Raw genomic sequence first — 15,216 nt, 5'->3', positions numbered from 1 at the left:
AAAATGAATATGTCTTTGTTGTAAAAAATGTTGTGCTGTTCATAGAGAGGCAAAGAAATAAACTTCTGTGTGACAAAACCACTTGACACTGATTTTTCTTTTCTACAGAAACATCAGTTATGTTTTTAGAGCTACTTCTGTTTGACACTGTTAAGCTAGAAGGTGTTAATTACTCTCTCCATAGACTGTAAAGATAAAAATTGCCAACAAAATCTCAGGTCACTTTAGATCATATTAAACCAGAAATGTCAATTGTAGTTGCACTTTGTTCCCTGCTGAGAGCTGGGCTTTGTCTTTTTGCTGTTAAGATTTTTGCATTTGAAAAGTCAGTAAATATAAGACTTCAGCGATGGAGAGAGTTATTTATAGTTTATCAACCAGGCAGCTGCAGTGTTCACTATATTTCTGAACGCGGTGGTTTTCAACCTGTGGTCCATGGACTTCTAGGGGCCAGAAGACTGTTTAAGGGATCTGTGAAAGATGACTATAATCTATCAAAAGTATGTGAATATGCACACTTACAATTCAGGGGTCTGCACCTCTATTCAAAATTTTCAAAGGGGTCCACAAATGAAAAAAGGTTGAAAACCACTGTTTTAATGAATGAAGATTAGTTTATCACCGCTGCAACAGTTCTGTGTATGGCAGCCAATTTTGTTGGAGTACAGAAAGACTTGCCTTGTCTAGTGTGTTAATGCTGCACTTAGTTAGCTCTCTGAGAGCCCTGAGTGGAAGCAAAGTGATGGCAATCATTTTACAGATGGAGAACCTAAGCTAATGTCTTAAGAGCACAGTAGATGCCAATTTTGAAGCTGGGGATAGAGCCAAACAGTCTTGTCACAAGTCCTGTGTGTAGCTACTGCACCACACCATTTTTTGCGTTGTTCCCTTCCTTCTGGCCCTAAATCACATTGGTTGCTTAGTGGGGGGATTTGCCTCACTGCAGACTAGGAACAGATGCACAGATGTGACCTGGAATTGGTCTGCTGCCCTCCCAGAGTATAAGGCAATGGTTCTCTACCTTTTTAGACTCAGTCTTCCACCTTAGATTCAAGGCAACTCTCAGAAAATGCCAGCTCTTAGCTTTCACCGATTTCCTGAATACAGAAAAATAATAGCAGGGCAGAATGATTTTGATACTATGAAATCTCTTGAGTTTGTCTTGTGAATCATGTATAGGTGTTTATGGGGATATAGGTTGTAGCCATGTTGGTCTAGATATCCCCTCTTCCTCAAGAGTATAGTGTTTATATACCTAAATGTGATAACTTTGCAGTGGCACCTTAGTTGAGAATCACCGATGTAAGACCTCTGCCTGTGTGCTTGAGTGCTATTCAGCCCCCTGTGACAAACCCTAGAAAGTTGTAGGGAGTAAGATCACAGATAAGGTGCAAATTTTAGGAAAAAATGAACACCAGCTTTCAGTATGTACTCTTGGTTTACATTGTTTAAATTACCTTCACAAAGAAGAATGTTCTCCATTTTTTTTCATGGAAGCCGAGACTAGTCTGAACACTTCTGGATATTCACTTGGGTTTCTTCAGGAATTGGCACTGATGCTACCTTGAAGATCCTGTTGTGGAACTTAACAGCTTTGGCAGTGCCCAAGTCACTGTAAAACTGCATCCTTTCTGATTGCAGCATATGCCTTATATAAAATAGTGCATGAAATTCAAATTCACCAGTGACAAGACAATAACAGAGGTGATTTAGGGCACCATGAGTTTTCAAAGTTGGCTAAGAGATGTTTTAAAGGGGGAGGACAGGTCAAAAAGTTGGTCAGAATCTTGCAAAAATATTCCAGCTTCCAGTGCTTAACTGAACTGTGCATCTGAGCTGTTTGGGGTTTAGCTCTTATGCAGAAGTATGCTTTGTGTATCCTGGTGGCCTAAGCTTTAGAAATGATTAAAGTAAATATGGCCTTCAGATAGCTTTTGAAAATCAGGCCTAAAAGTGACCTAGTATGAAGGCATACTCTTTCAAATCACCACTAGATGTCACTGTGTATGGAGTATGAATGACAGATCCTCAAAGAGGAAAGAAAAACATTTGGGAACAATACAAAGTCACAGAATCTTCATTATTAAGACAAGCAGATGGGAGTTTCTAAAGTTTAAATCTTCTTGCTTGTAAAGTGTCTAGCCCGTTGTGCTGCCAAACCTAATTTTGCTTTTTGTCTCCATCACAGTATTGTGAATGTATTATTATTTACAGTCTAGTTGAGGAAAAAAATCATAAGCTTTTGGTTCATGAACAGGGAAGTCTCCTTTTGCTAGGTTATAGAAGAATTTCCTTGCCATGATTGATTGTTGTATAACAGTGATTCAAGTGACAACAACCTTAAAAGAAAAGCTAGTTCAAGAAAATAATTTTTTCTAGCCTCTTATTTTTTTGGTAGCCATGCTTGTTTTAAAGCATTTTAAAACATTCGCAATTCAGTGCTGTGGATTTCACCAAGCACTTTTGAAATTTGTTGTATGTGTTCAGATATGAAGGCGAGTAAAGCTTTTTTCCTTTTTTTTCCTAAGATTGGTAGGTAAAGTAAAAAAGAAGAAGGAGCTGGAGGCTTTTCCACCTTCTGTACAGAACGAGACTTGCAAACCCTTTCATGCCTGCTTGCAAATACAGGAAACTTTGCTTTCTACAGCTCGCATGTGATTTTTCAGGGTGACAGGGAGACCATTGTGTTTGCCTGCAGTGTTATTTGCTCACTATTGTTACCACAAGCCCAGCCATTGCCTTAGATTAACTGTTTTGTCTGGGTTTTTTTCTTTTACAGATGCTGAGCATAGCACTTTCAACTTATGTTGTGAACACTACTCACAGCAGTCTTCAGCACAAGCAGGGGCTGCCTGTAATTAATCAAATTGTCAGTTGGACAATTCTAGGTAAGATCTTCCATCCAAATCCAGTTTTCAAATAACTTTCAGGAAGAGGTTGGGGGGAAGTGGGTGGGTCTCTGTTTTCACATTAAATCTTTCATTTTGTCCTTTGCTACATTTTTTTCTGAATGTTTACCAAAACATTTAAATGTAATGTGTCATCTTTCATCCTGCAAAAGCATTCTTTTTCTTTAATCTGTCAGTTATTATTAAAAAACAAAACAGGCCCACTTAAGAGCTATTTTAGTAGATTTGTTTAAAGTGATTTCAAGATTATAAATGTAAGGCCTCAATTGATAAGTAGTCTTTATATTCTGTTTTGAATATGCTGCATGTCTCTAATTTGCTTTTGGGGGAAATAAATACACAAATGTTCTTTTTGCTGACTTGCAGTTAAAAAAAAAAAAAAAAAAGCAATCTGAGTCTGCATGCAAAAGAACTAACAAAGAAAACTGAAACACTGTTTCAGGAAAATGCCATCTGCTGTGATTTCAATTTTAATTGAAACATAGCAAGACATTTGGAGTGTACCCATGCTGCTTAGAGTTTCCTTAGAAAGGATTTTTAGTCTGGAAATAGTAATAAATATTAGCTATTAAAGGCCTGGGATCATTTTAAAGGAAAAAAACAACCCTAAACTAACTTTTTATCGTAAGAATTTATGATTATTTACCCTAAGCAGTTATAGTTATCAACAGGAGTGTGAAATGTAGTACTTAGAAACCATTAGCCTTTCTATTCGGAAAATGACTTTTGTAGTCATGTCCTTAATCAATTTTAGATATCAGCAGTTGTTTTGGCAGAGACGTATCCCAACTATTTGTTCTTGACTATGGTAACTTAGGAATGTAGGAATTGCTTTCAGAAGTAAATATATTCCATTTAAGGCTTGATAACAACCTTTTGCTGAAGTTCAAGAACAAACATTTAAACTTGGTTTAATATTAGAATGTTGACTTTTATCTGACTACTTGGTGTTTTGTAGGGCATGTGAATTCAGATATTAGTAGACTTGCTTGAATTTAAAAATGAGTTTATTTCTTAATAAACAAACTTCTCTGTGCACAAATGGTAGCACATAAGATTAATACAACTAAGCAAGATTAAAGGGAACATGTTTCTTTTAGGGTTTGTTCTTGAACACTTCACCACAGTACTATCCTATTTTCCTCGTATAATAAGACAACCCTGACTCTGCAGAAAGTAATTCCAGTCATTGATGTCTACCTGCACAAATCTTAGTGAAAGGCTAGATGCCCAGCTTTCCCTCTTGTTTTGAATATTTTTACACAAAGGACTAAAGAGATTTTTTCAAAGTGGGAGTTGAGTTGAAGAGAGGACATAGATGTCTAGAATTTTTCCTCTTGTGCCCAGAGAAAGTTGGTAGAATTGCAACTTTAAATCAATAAATAAATTATACTTGGCAGAACTTGTGCCAGAGACCTGTTCAATATTATAGTAGTACCTTTGCCTTCGTATCTGAAGCAACCATTCAGTTCTATATGATGAAGTATTTGTGAGAGGGATTGGGGGCCATGGGCTGTAGCAGTTGCTGTTTGTGTAGCAAATTTAAACCCAAGAGCATGGGGCTGAAGGATTAAGACCTCTAACAGGTCGTTATTACCTGTAGTCCTGAACTTGGCAACAGGTATGAAGCCATTAGTACACTTGCATGCACTGCAGCCTGTAGCAGGCTATCCAGCTGGCAGCCCTGGGGCCTCATGTGGCCCACAAGGAGTTAATTTGTTACCCCAGACTCCCATACAGCCACTGCTTCCCCCATCACTGTGGATGCAGCCGAAGCCTGGGTCTCCAGGTTTCCCCTCTCTCCTCTGGCTTCTACTTCCTGCCCTTGCCCCAGGGGATGAAGTGGTACAGCGTGGCCCAGAGCTCCCAGGGTGCATTGCAGGGGTGGGCAAAATGTGGCTGGGAGCTGGATGCGGCCCACCAAGTCATTCTATCCAGTCCATGGGGCCCCTAAAAAATTTAGAAAATGAATATTTATCTGCCCTGGGCTGCCTGTCATGCGGTCCTCGATAGTAAGTGGCCCTCTGCCCAAAATAATCACCCGCCCTTGGTGCATGGTGTAGTGGGGGAACATGGCTAGGGAGGTAAAGGTGAGGTTGGGACCCCCACACAGCAGGCTGCCCAGAGAGCCCATGGCTTATCCTGGTGCAGCCCATGGAGCATGTAGTCAATAGGGCATGTGGCTCCCAGCCACTTAAAGTTGGACAGCCCTGGCCTGTAAGATAGCAGCCTGAATTGTATGCCCTTTCTCAGACTTACTGGCACTGTGAATGCACCAGACTTATTCCATTATCACTTCTGCACAATTTGGGCTCATTTAACTTTCCTTCTGAGAAGGTCACTGGCAGAATAACCCCCCCTACTGGCTGAAATCTTACTTGAAGTACAAAGTAGAACCTAACCTTAACTAAGCGATTGCTGATTCTCGTAGATGTTTCATTCCCTACTTCTGCTTCTTTTGTAGCACGTGATGTATTTGCCAATGAGTAGGTCTGAAAGTGTGGAACTTTCTTGGAAAAAATGTTTGACTAAGGCCTACAATAAAACCTTAGCTCCTCAGGTGCCTTTTTTCAGGACTTGAATTAATGTTCTGTAAGTGGGGAAAAATGACATGGGTTACAGTAGTAGTCCAGGGTGAAGCTGTACCTTTTATTTACTGTGTCTTCCAATGGGTGCCCTTGCTTAGTGACAGGCATACACTTTTACTCCTGAGTGAAGTCCTGTGATCCACTCCTCTTCTAGATATGATTTACCAATCTTACTGGGTCCCCTGCTTACCAGCTGCTACTTTCAGCTGCTCTAACTGGTTTTGGCATCTGCTCTTGCTGGGAGCCTGACATCAATGTGAATTCGTGAAGACCAGAATGGCTTTTTTAAAACAAGTGTTTATTGTTAGAGAGGGAGAGAGTAGCAAAAGTCGCAAACACCTATGCAGAGAGTGCTTTCCCTGAATGTGTAGCCATTTTCACCAGTTTTTACATAGATCCCACTTAACTCCAAGCATTGGGGCTGTCTGCACTCTGACATTTGGACCTCTGGTCCATGTGTATCTGTCGGGTCACAGGGGGGCACCTACATATGTGCCCAACACCTGCTCCGATGCATACTAATAAGTATGTTCCAGCAGCCTCAGCGTCACATGTATTCAGCAAGTACAATCAAATGGGCTTTAATTGAAACACCCCCGCTGTCATTTTGAAGCACAGGACACTGAATACAGGGGGCACTGCAGGCACTTTAGTTAGAGCAGCTCGCGAGATCCACTCTAATTCAAATGCCCCCTCCACGCTGGAGCATATCTAAAGATGCCAAGGTTATCCTGTATCTGTTTTAGAGTTCCTTAGTCCAAGAGTTTCCCACTCAAGAACCCCTTGAGGTTTTGAGCAGAACTCCTGACCCAGGTCAAATTGGTGCATACATTTGTTCTGAGTTGGTCAAAAGTGTTTCCTGCCTCCCCCACCCTCCCCTTCCCCACTCTCCCCAAGGGCAGTTTCATTGCTTTGTACTCCTGTGGATAATATGATCAAATGAGTCATTGCTGGGTTCTGGAAGACCTGCAGAGAGTTCCAGTTGGCAAGCGCATTTAGAGTTATGTCATAGCAACTACGTCACAGTAGTAAACATGCAGAGGTACACACAATAGCCATAAAGCAAATACAGATATGTCCTCTGTTCCTTACAATTGCACTGTTTTAGTTAAGTTAAAGAAAAAATTACTTGTATTTTAACCCAAATTTTCACAATTGGTAAGAAATCTGCCTTAGCCACTTCTAAATTTTGAAGAAATATTTTGGTAGTTATAAATATTTCAAACAAACATACAAGAGGAATTGCAGAGGTCAGTAAGGCCCCTGCTACATGTTACATATATTACACAATTAACTGGTTAATTGCACAACAGATGTACACTAGCGCACACGCAAAGATTGGCCACACATGCAAAGTAATTATCACAGAATGAACTGGTTAATCAGGTAATAAATTTAGACTGGCTGCATGTGCAAAGTAGTTTTCACACCGTAAAAAAAAGTCCTTCCAGCTATACAAAGAGCCAACTGGCTACAAAGTTAGTGCTTAAAAATGTGCAACAACTTTATAGCTGCTTTCTATCCAGCTTGAATTCAACATATAGGAGCGCCCTAAGAAATGTTCAGATCCATCAATGACTAATATCTGATACAATGTCATGAATAGCAAGGTACGGGAGAGGGATTCTCTCCTGACTTAAGATCATGAGTAGGAATGATCATACCCGATAGGCTTAATGAGGACAGGTGCCGTGCTTATTTCCTTACCTCCAGCTCTGATGAACAGCTTTCCTGCAACTCCCTCTTGTTCTGGGCTGCCTTTAAGCTTAAAATGCCATTAGATGTGATAAATAATTGGATTCAACATTTGGTAGTGGAATGTGGGGGTTTTTTCCTTTCATGAAATTGTTTGGATGCTAACTTAAGTTCCCAAGATGAGACGCCTAAAATTGATTCCGCGTGTGCCACTACTGGCTTCCTTAAAATGTTCTTGTTTATGCTCATGCAAGAGGGGAAATTTACATGTAAACAGCAACAGTTTAATAATTGGATGCTTTCTGTAGCTCTTCCAAACTTTGGCAGATTTGTTGAACTAATATGAAAGAGAATAGAGTTAGTTCAGTAAATGTTATGGAAAACTTTGATTAGCTTGTTTAAAACAAACTTCAGGAAACTGACAGGAGGAAGTATGGTCTAGAGTGAATGTTCATAAATATTTGCAAATAAATGCAACATTTTCTGTTCTTAATTAAGTAATAGAGTATGCATGTTTGTGGCAGTGACTTACAGTTTCATATTTATTGCAGCCTCCTCCTTGGTCGTGCCGTTATTGAGCCCCACATTTCTCTTCCAGCGATTGCTCAGCATACTGCTGTCCTTGATGTCAACCTATCTGCTCCTCAGCACTGGGTGGGTACCTACTTCTTACATTTTGATGTTTTATACAAGATGTATGTGCTACTTGTACATGAAAATTTAAGAACTGTAGAAGTGTTTGATATTGCATAGCTTATCTTTTCCTTCAGCAGCATTTCCTTCCCATAATCCTCCTGGTATTACACTCATTCCATTTCTCCAGAGTGCCTAGTGCCTAAGCTGACAGAATGGTTTAGTTCTAGCCCCATGGGGTGGATGAATGGTGCATGGTCAGTCCAAAGGCTGGATCTCGTATGGGGTCAGTCCATGGGCCAAATCCTGCACTACCCACTATCCCAATCTCACACTGCCCCACGCTGCACTACCATGATCCAGCTGCATACTGCCTGCCAACCAGATCTGCTCATGCCAGTGTGATCTGGCATGCAGGGCCGTGTTATCTGGCCTGCAGGGCTCCCCACAGGTCTGGAAATTTGGCAGTAGGAGAGAAGTAATTAATGCTGCTAGTTCTCTACCACCAAATTTCCAGATCCTGGGGGAGCCCCACAAGCAAATAATACAGCTCCATGGGCTGGGGTTTCAGTACCCCTGGTTTAGTAATATGCAAACTTGCACCAAAATAAATTAATGTGTTTTTACTTTTTTTTTGGTTTTCTTGTCCAAGTTTTTGTGCAGGCTACTTCTTAAACACACTGCCCAGGCCACAAAGAAATAAAGGGTGTGTGTGTTGTTTAATATTACATCTACCTGCAGAAGAGAGTGATGGCTAAATCTGCTTATGTAGAACAGTGGGGGCCAACCTTTTTGGCAAATGTGCCTCACATTAGCTCCCCACACTCCAATCACCTTTCTCTGCCTGATCTGCTCTGTATGTCCTAACTTCTGCTGTGCTGCCTGTCCCCTCCCTGGTCTGCCTTATGCCGTACACAGAGGTTGCTCGCAGCACAGCACTTGTGGGACCCATGTTGCAGGTTCCCCACTATTGGCGTAGAGGGTTCTTAAAGAGATTATACCAAAACTTTTTGCATTTCAATCTCCAGTGGGTTTGCAGAGACCCAGGCCTTTTCCTGTTGAGCTAAGATGTCCATCTGGAGGATCTTGGCCACATTCCTCCATACATCTTTCCCTCTGTCATCTCAGTCCCGGGTTTGTGAGACCACATGGGTCCAGTCTTTCATTTGTGGTTGCTTCTTGTCTGTTCTCAAACAGGCCTGAGAGAAGAGTACTATGGTACCCAAAAGCTTTCCTGTATCTATACCAACAATGCAGTTTGTCCAATAAAAATATCATGCACAAGAATTCTTGCTGCTTGCATAACTCCTGAACCATCATAGCAACATTACCTCAATGCTACTAAAAAAGTTTTGTTTCTGAACCCCCTAAAACCAGATCTATTTGGGTGCAGGCCTGAGAGAGGGCACTGAATGCTTTCCTCAGTCTATACCAATCATATAGTTAGTCTAATAAAAGATGTCACCTGCAAGAATTCTTGCTTCTCACAAACCTTTTTTAAGCATGTGTGAGATATGAGAAAGGGAGGTGAGGTTATATGTGAATTGTTTGATTTTTGTTTTGCTTAATTGGAAAATAAAACATTTTTCATTTGACAGATTAACACTGTTGTTTTTGACTAGTTTCCAAGGAAACACAGGCAGGGTTCAGCAGGACTCTGCATGGTTTTTTGCCAGCTCATCTTGTGAGCTGTTTCCTGCCACTGGTTCCAGTGGTGACCCCTACCACATACACTCCCTCAGAGTGAGGGACTTAAAGCTTTCTGGTTCCCTACAGTGGAGCCACAGGTCTAGGATCCTCAACTTAACACAAGGTTCATAAAGGTTCTGAACTAGTCTGTGCAAGGAAAGATTAATGCCTCCCACTCCAGTGGAGCAGATGAGGGAGATCTCCAGCAGCTGCAGAGTTGGTGGTCTGTCTCACCTAGCTATGCATAAGCTCACCTACCCTGATCGCAGAGCAGGTGATCCTGAAAGACCACAATGGCTAATTGTGGTGGCAACAGAGCAGATGAACCTCTGCAGTGCCCAGTCACTGTGGACCCGAAGGGAACAGTGTTTTTCATACCATTACCCTAAGCCATCAGGTGCATGTTAAAAACTCCATTTGCTTCACTTTAAAAATATCATTTATGTTATAATGCCAGTACTATTGACTATGTGACTGTTGATTGTTATGGTGTAGAATTACAAATATTCAACAAATGATTTTACTCTAGTTTGAAATTGCATTCCAGGGTGTGTATCTAATATCAATACTATATTATTGTTCATTTTACATATTTATTAATCCTTTGATGTTCCTTTTTTACTTCTAAAAAAACTAAAAATATTTTTAAAAGCAACTAAAACTATTCTGAAGCACTATTTTTATTCTGAAAATGAAAGAAAGTATTAGATTCCATGAATGCTACCAAAGACTTAACTATTGCCAATTGAATTTACATAGTTGGTAGATTCTGTGGTAGTGACTGGCCGTCACAACCACCAAAATTCTTTAAATCTACATTATTACTTTGAATGAAGAAGCTGTTGTTTTGTGGTTAGCTCCAGCTGATAAACTTAGGGATTTTGCCCTATATATAAATTCTTGTTAGCAATAGAAAAATTACATCTCTTAATTATAGATGTCAAACTTGCATTAGGGTAGACTAAACTTTCATAACTGTGGAAATTATTTAATGTTATAAAATGTGATGTGGCCCCCTGTTCATTGGGACCTGGAATGATATCACCAAGTGAATTTCATACAATGTTGGTCCCCAAGGAGTCACTGGATATAATTTCTAGGTGTTGCCTAATTAGGCTGAACTTTAAATACTGTCTTGGAAGCCAGATAGCTCTGGTTCTTCAGAAAGTGGGAGCCAAGTGAGCAGTTTCCCTATGGGTTTTTAAAATTTTCTTCTTAATTTTTTAAGTTTAATTTCTTTTTAAAAATGTTATTTATGTATTTTCTTTTGTAAAACTCCATGCCAAAAGGAAAATCTGGGCTGTATATTTACAAACAATGGCACAGCACCAGGAAAAAAAAATAGCCAGAACAGAAGCAGTCCTCTTTTTTTCTACCCTACTGTGCATTATTTAATCCCCAGTCACTTGACCAAAGCCATTCAGGTTTTCTTAGAAATTGTGTGTTTATGGATTTCTGTGTTTTTTTCAAGCTCAGATAAAAAGTAGAATACATTTCAAAGTACCTGTCTATGTATAATTGATATTTATTACAGTTTATTAAAACTAATTAATGATATTTGTCAATTAATTTTGCATTCAGATATGAAGCTCTCTTTCCATTGGTGTTGTCTGGGTTGATGTTTGCATGGATAAATATGGAACAAGAAGCCCTACAGTACTATGGTCTTTCACTCAAACCAAAGGTAACATTAGGATAGTTGCATTTACACTTAATCATACCAATATCTCAGTCTAATCTACTAGGAAAATAAACTTCCAAGTGACGGCTTTAGTTAAGTTTCAGCTTAATTTCCTTTAGGTACACTAGATTTTAAAAGTATCCTAAACATGTATCGTTGGACAGTCTGTTGTAAAACCCATTTTCTATTGTTTTGAATATGAACAGACAATATTGGGCTCCTGTTTCTTAAGAAAACCTGAGAAAAGACTTATAAAATGTATTTAATGCATCTTTAAGTGCTTTTTTTAATGTAGCAATTTGGTATGATGATGTGGTGTAAAGTCTAGGATTTCCTCTCAGACTAAGTTCAAAGTATGTATAGATGTGTGTGATGTTCTCGCTTCTGCTATTTAACAATACATCAGTGATGATCTAAGTTCATTCTTATCATGCTGCCATTTTGCTTGTGGATGATTTTTTGGATCCTTGAGTTGGTTAGAACCCAGGCACTTATTCCACAGATATCCAGCTATTCCATGTCTTTGGCAATTGGCGTAATACCAAGGCCCTCTTTATTTCCCAGGAATGCATCACTGATGATAAAAGTAGAGATTTTTTGCAAGGATGCATAGGAATCTGCCAAAGTCTTTTAGAGGGGAAAAGGTACAGCACTGAATTTTCTCTGCTTGTGTAATTTATCAGTAGTTAATCTAGCAGCAGCATGGTACCATGTTGAGCTACAAATTGGAAGAGCAGATTTTGGGGGTTAATAAATTATTAGTCAGAAAGACCAGTCAGAGGGTAAAATTGCAGCAGAAGCATTTGCAAGAGCTGACCTAGCAATTATTGTATTTCTTTCTTATTTTTCTTACTTGTAGCCATGTCATTTTAAAACTTCAGATGCACCAATATTTACTGAGCTGAGGCTAACTATTAGAAATGAAAATGGGAAGTAATTGCTTTTTATTTACATAACAAGCTGAGGCTCCTATATATCATGCAGGTCTGCTTCATTAAGTCCTAAATAGTAGAAATGGAAGCACAATATGAAAGATGCATGGTTAGAATTCTGCTTATGAGGCTATAATTGTGGCAGGATGTTATCAGTGAAGGATGTTCAGTTCGGGATTCACTTCATATTGGTAATCTAACAGAGGCCTAATTTCTTGACCTTTTGGGTACCATACTGAAACATTTTATTTGTTTTTGTTTGAAGGATGGTATTAATTTTGGTTGAGGAAGTTTTGGTATTTGCTTGTAGTTTTGAGGCTTTTAAAGTCCCTTTTATAGTACATATACACTCCAAAACAAATACAATAAGGAACATTATAATACTATATTTACTTGAAGTTAAGACAAAGTATTTTCCCCCAATCAGCATGGGGGGTGGGGGGAAGATCTTTGTCTTGCATTTGGGTATAGGAAAACCTCATTAAATATGTTGTCTATCATTAAACTGCTGCCAAATACAGCATGTGCTCAGTAATAGAAACCAACTATAAAGCTGATTAAATGCAGCCAACACTGAGTATGGCTATGAAATGCCCATATTGGGCAAACGTATAGATGGGAACTTACCACAAGGGTAGGTTAGTACAGCTTATTTAAATATGATACAGGGTAATGTCCATTATGCTCAGTATCCCTCCTTGTCAACTCTCTTTAAAATCACGGTGTCACTACATTGAATGTATTTTGACTTCCTTTTCACTTTCTTCCCATTTCCAGCAATTTGTTTGTTCACCAGCCTTCAGTGTCTGGCAAATATCATGAAACAGGGATCCAAACAGTTCACCCAAAATCCGTCTGTCACCCCCTCTCTTAGCCTGTCGCATATGATTAATGTGTCCCCATTCTCCATGAGATGAAGCTAGACCAGGTTGCCATATGCCTCATCAGCATATACGTTTTTAGAGGATCCCAGGACTCATGACAAGAACACCCTATTCTAGTCATGAGTGGGGGCTAATTAGCACATTGATCCTTTGTGGGGGGCGTATCAGGAGTACACACACATACTGAGCAGTGTTGAGCTATGAGGTCACCGGGACTTGAAATGTCGTTGGCTCTGTTGGGGCCCAGCCCAGTAAACTATAATTGATCACTAGCCTTTTGGCCTTGGGCTAATATCATGTATAATTTGTACTATAGGTATAAAAGTGCTACTTGAAAGTGTGTTTATGGAGTGCCTGTGCTAAAACTTGCAGCAGTTTCAAAAAAGGTAAAATGCATCAATCCTGGATGGACTAAATTTGTGGGTACCTGTATAATTTGCCTATTTGCAAATTACTATAGGTGTGTTTATTTCAGAGTCAGTGTTTTCAAATTTACCCCTCAATTCCATGTGTTCAGGGAAAGCAGGGTGTGACAGCAGGGGAGAGGAAGGCCTGCAGTGGAAGAAGGTTGGGGGGCAGCAGGCTACCTGACCCCATCGGATTTCTTTTCCCTTCTGTAGTAGTGGGAAGGGGACAGAATCAGTGCAAACTTCCAATACTTAGATTCAATACTTAGTAAATTATAACAAACTTATAAAATTTCCATTTATAGAATATAATTACAGGAAGTCATCATATAATAAGAGTCCATCTGGTATTTGAGTAAATATGGTAATTAGATATGAATGAAAACGTTCAATCTGTGGTACAATAGCATTTTTATCCTGTGTATTTCATTACCTATATCTTTGTTTTATTGAAAATAATTTCCTCCTGTTTTTTAGAAGACTGGGAAATTGATCCCTACAGCTGTACTCTTCCCTAGTAAGAAATGCTACATTTAAGAATCCAGCTTAGTTTTTTGCTGACTAGATTATTTTTAAGCAAAATACATTCGAGACATATCATACAAAACTTTTCCCCGTGAAAGAGAATTAATGGACTTTTAAACTCTGAAGATTTTTCTTCCTTTGGTCAAATGGTATTCTATCAAGAACAACATTTAAAAAAGAAAAAGAACCTAAAAAACCCCAGCCTTTTTGCATGCTTGTTCATGGCATCCCTCGTTTCTCATTAATTTCAGTCCTTATTGCTTCCAGGTGTTTTGTATTCATTTTTTCTGTGAATAGTTCACATTTCTTAAACAAATGCACACACCAAATTTTAGGATTAAAAAAGGAAAGGAGGACAATGATTGGGGTGCACCGATTAAAGATTTTTTTTTTGCCGATACCAAGCCAATTATTAACCAGTCATATCGGCTGATACCAATCTGATAACCAATTTACAGGAGTGCAGCTGGGCAGTGTGGAGAGGAACAGCCTGTAGGTAAGTCTGGAGAGGGAAAGGGCATGGGAAAGGCAGGGGGCTTGTGAGGGGTGGCAGACTGAGGCACCCACAGTGAGGAAGGGAGTGGGGCTAGGGCCACTGCACAGCCAGGTAGCCAATAGGACACCGGGGCGGGGAGTGGGACAGAGCTGTGAGTGGCTTGTCCAGGGGCGTAGCTCCTTGCAGTTACGTGCACCTCCAGCAGAGGCATGGGGAGGCATGTGCCCCCACCCTGATTTGTGCGTGGGGCGGAGGTAGGCTGCCTGCTCTGTGGGGGTGTTGGGCTTGGAGCAGGCAAGAGCAGGGCAGGCTCAACTATGCAGAGTGGGCAGGTGGTGGCAGGAGCTGGGGGGAGGGGCTAAAGTGAATTTTGGGGTGGCTAGCCCCTCCCCAGTGCTGCCACTGCTCAGGGCACTCTGCTGCATTTTCCCTCAGGAGCCCCACTCTGGCTACGTGTCCCCTGCCCACCCCGCAGCAGGGGCTCCTGGGTTAAAGGCATCTGAGTGAAGTGCTCCAAGCAGGGGAGGCACTTGGGGGGCCTTAGATTGCAAATTTTGGGCACCAGTGACACGGCTCAGAGCACCCCTAGCCATGAGGCGCTACAGGGATTTGGGAGCGGGGCTTAGGGGTCTGGGAGCTCAGGTGGTGTTTTCGTTGATCCTCCCAGTCTCGGGCTATGGGCTGAGGAGGGAGAGGAGGATCCACGCGGTGAACCAAAGACTGCGGAGCTCGTGTCATCGGGAAGACTTTGGCTTCCATGACCACAGCCCGCTCTTT

General features: G+C 40.5%; 1 protein-coding gene across 3 annotated transcripts in view; it reads left to right on the top strand.

Moving 5' to 3' along the window:
• Nucleotides 1–15,216, top strand: part of PIGN (phosphatidylinositol glycan anchor biosynthesis class N) — a 155,840-nt gene that overhangs the window by 117,119 nt on the left and 23,505 nt on the right. For 2 of the 3 annotated variants that reach the window (XR_002102371.1, XM_019542154.1), the window contains exons 20-22: nucleotides 2,780–2,888; nucleotides 7,744–7,846; nucleotides 11,096–11,198. Coding sequence is in view for 2 of the 3 variants with exons in the window: in XM_019542154.1 (XP_019397699.1) it covers nucleotides 2,780–2,888; nucleotides 7,744–7,846; nucleotides 11,096–11,198 (315 nt within the window). In the remaining variant the exon portion in view is untranslated. Of the gene's footprint in view, nucleotides 1–2,779; nucleotides 2,889–7,743; nucleotides 7,847–11,095; nucleotides 11,199–11,759; nucleotides 12,663–15,216 lie in introns of those variants that run through there. The other variant, XM_019542163.1, reaches the window with a different exon arrangement.

This window comes from Crocodylus porosus, unplaced genomic scaffold (genome assembly GCF_001723895.1).
Source record: "Crocodylus porosus isolate Cpor-Errol unplaced genomic scaffold, CroPor_comp1, whole genome shotgun sequence".
Lineage (NCBI taxonomy): Eukaryota > Metazoa > Chordata > Crocodylia > Crocodylidae > Crocodylus > Crocodylus porosus.
This window is presented reverse-complemented; position numbering and strand designations above follow the sequence as displayed.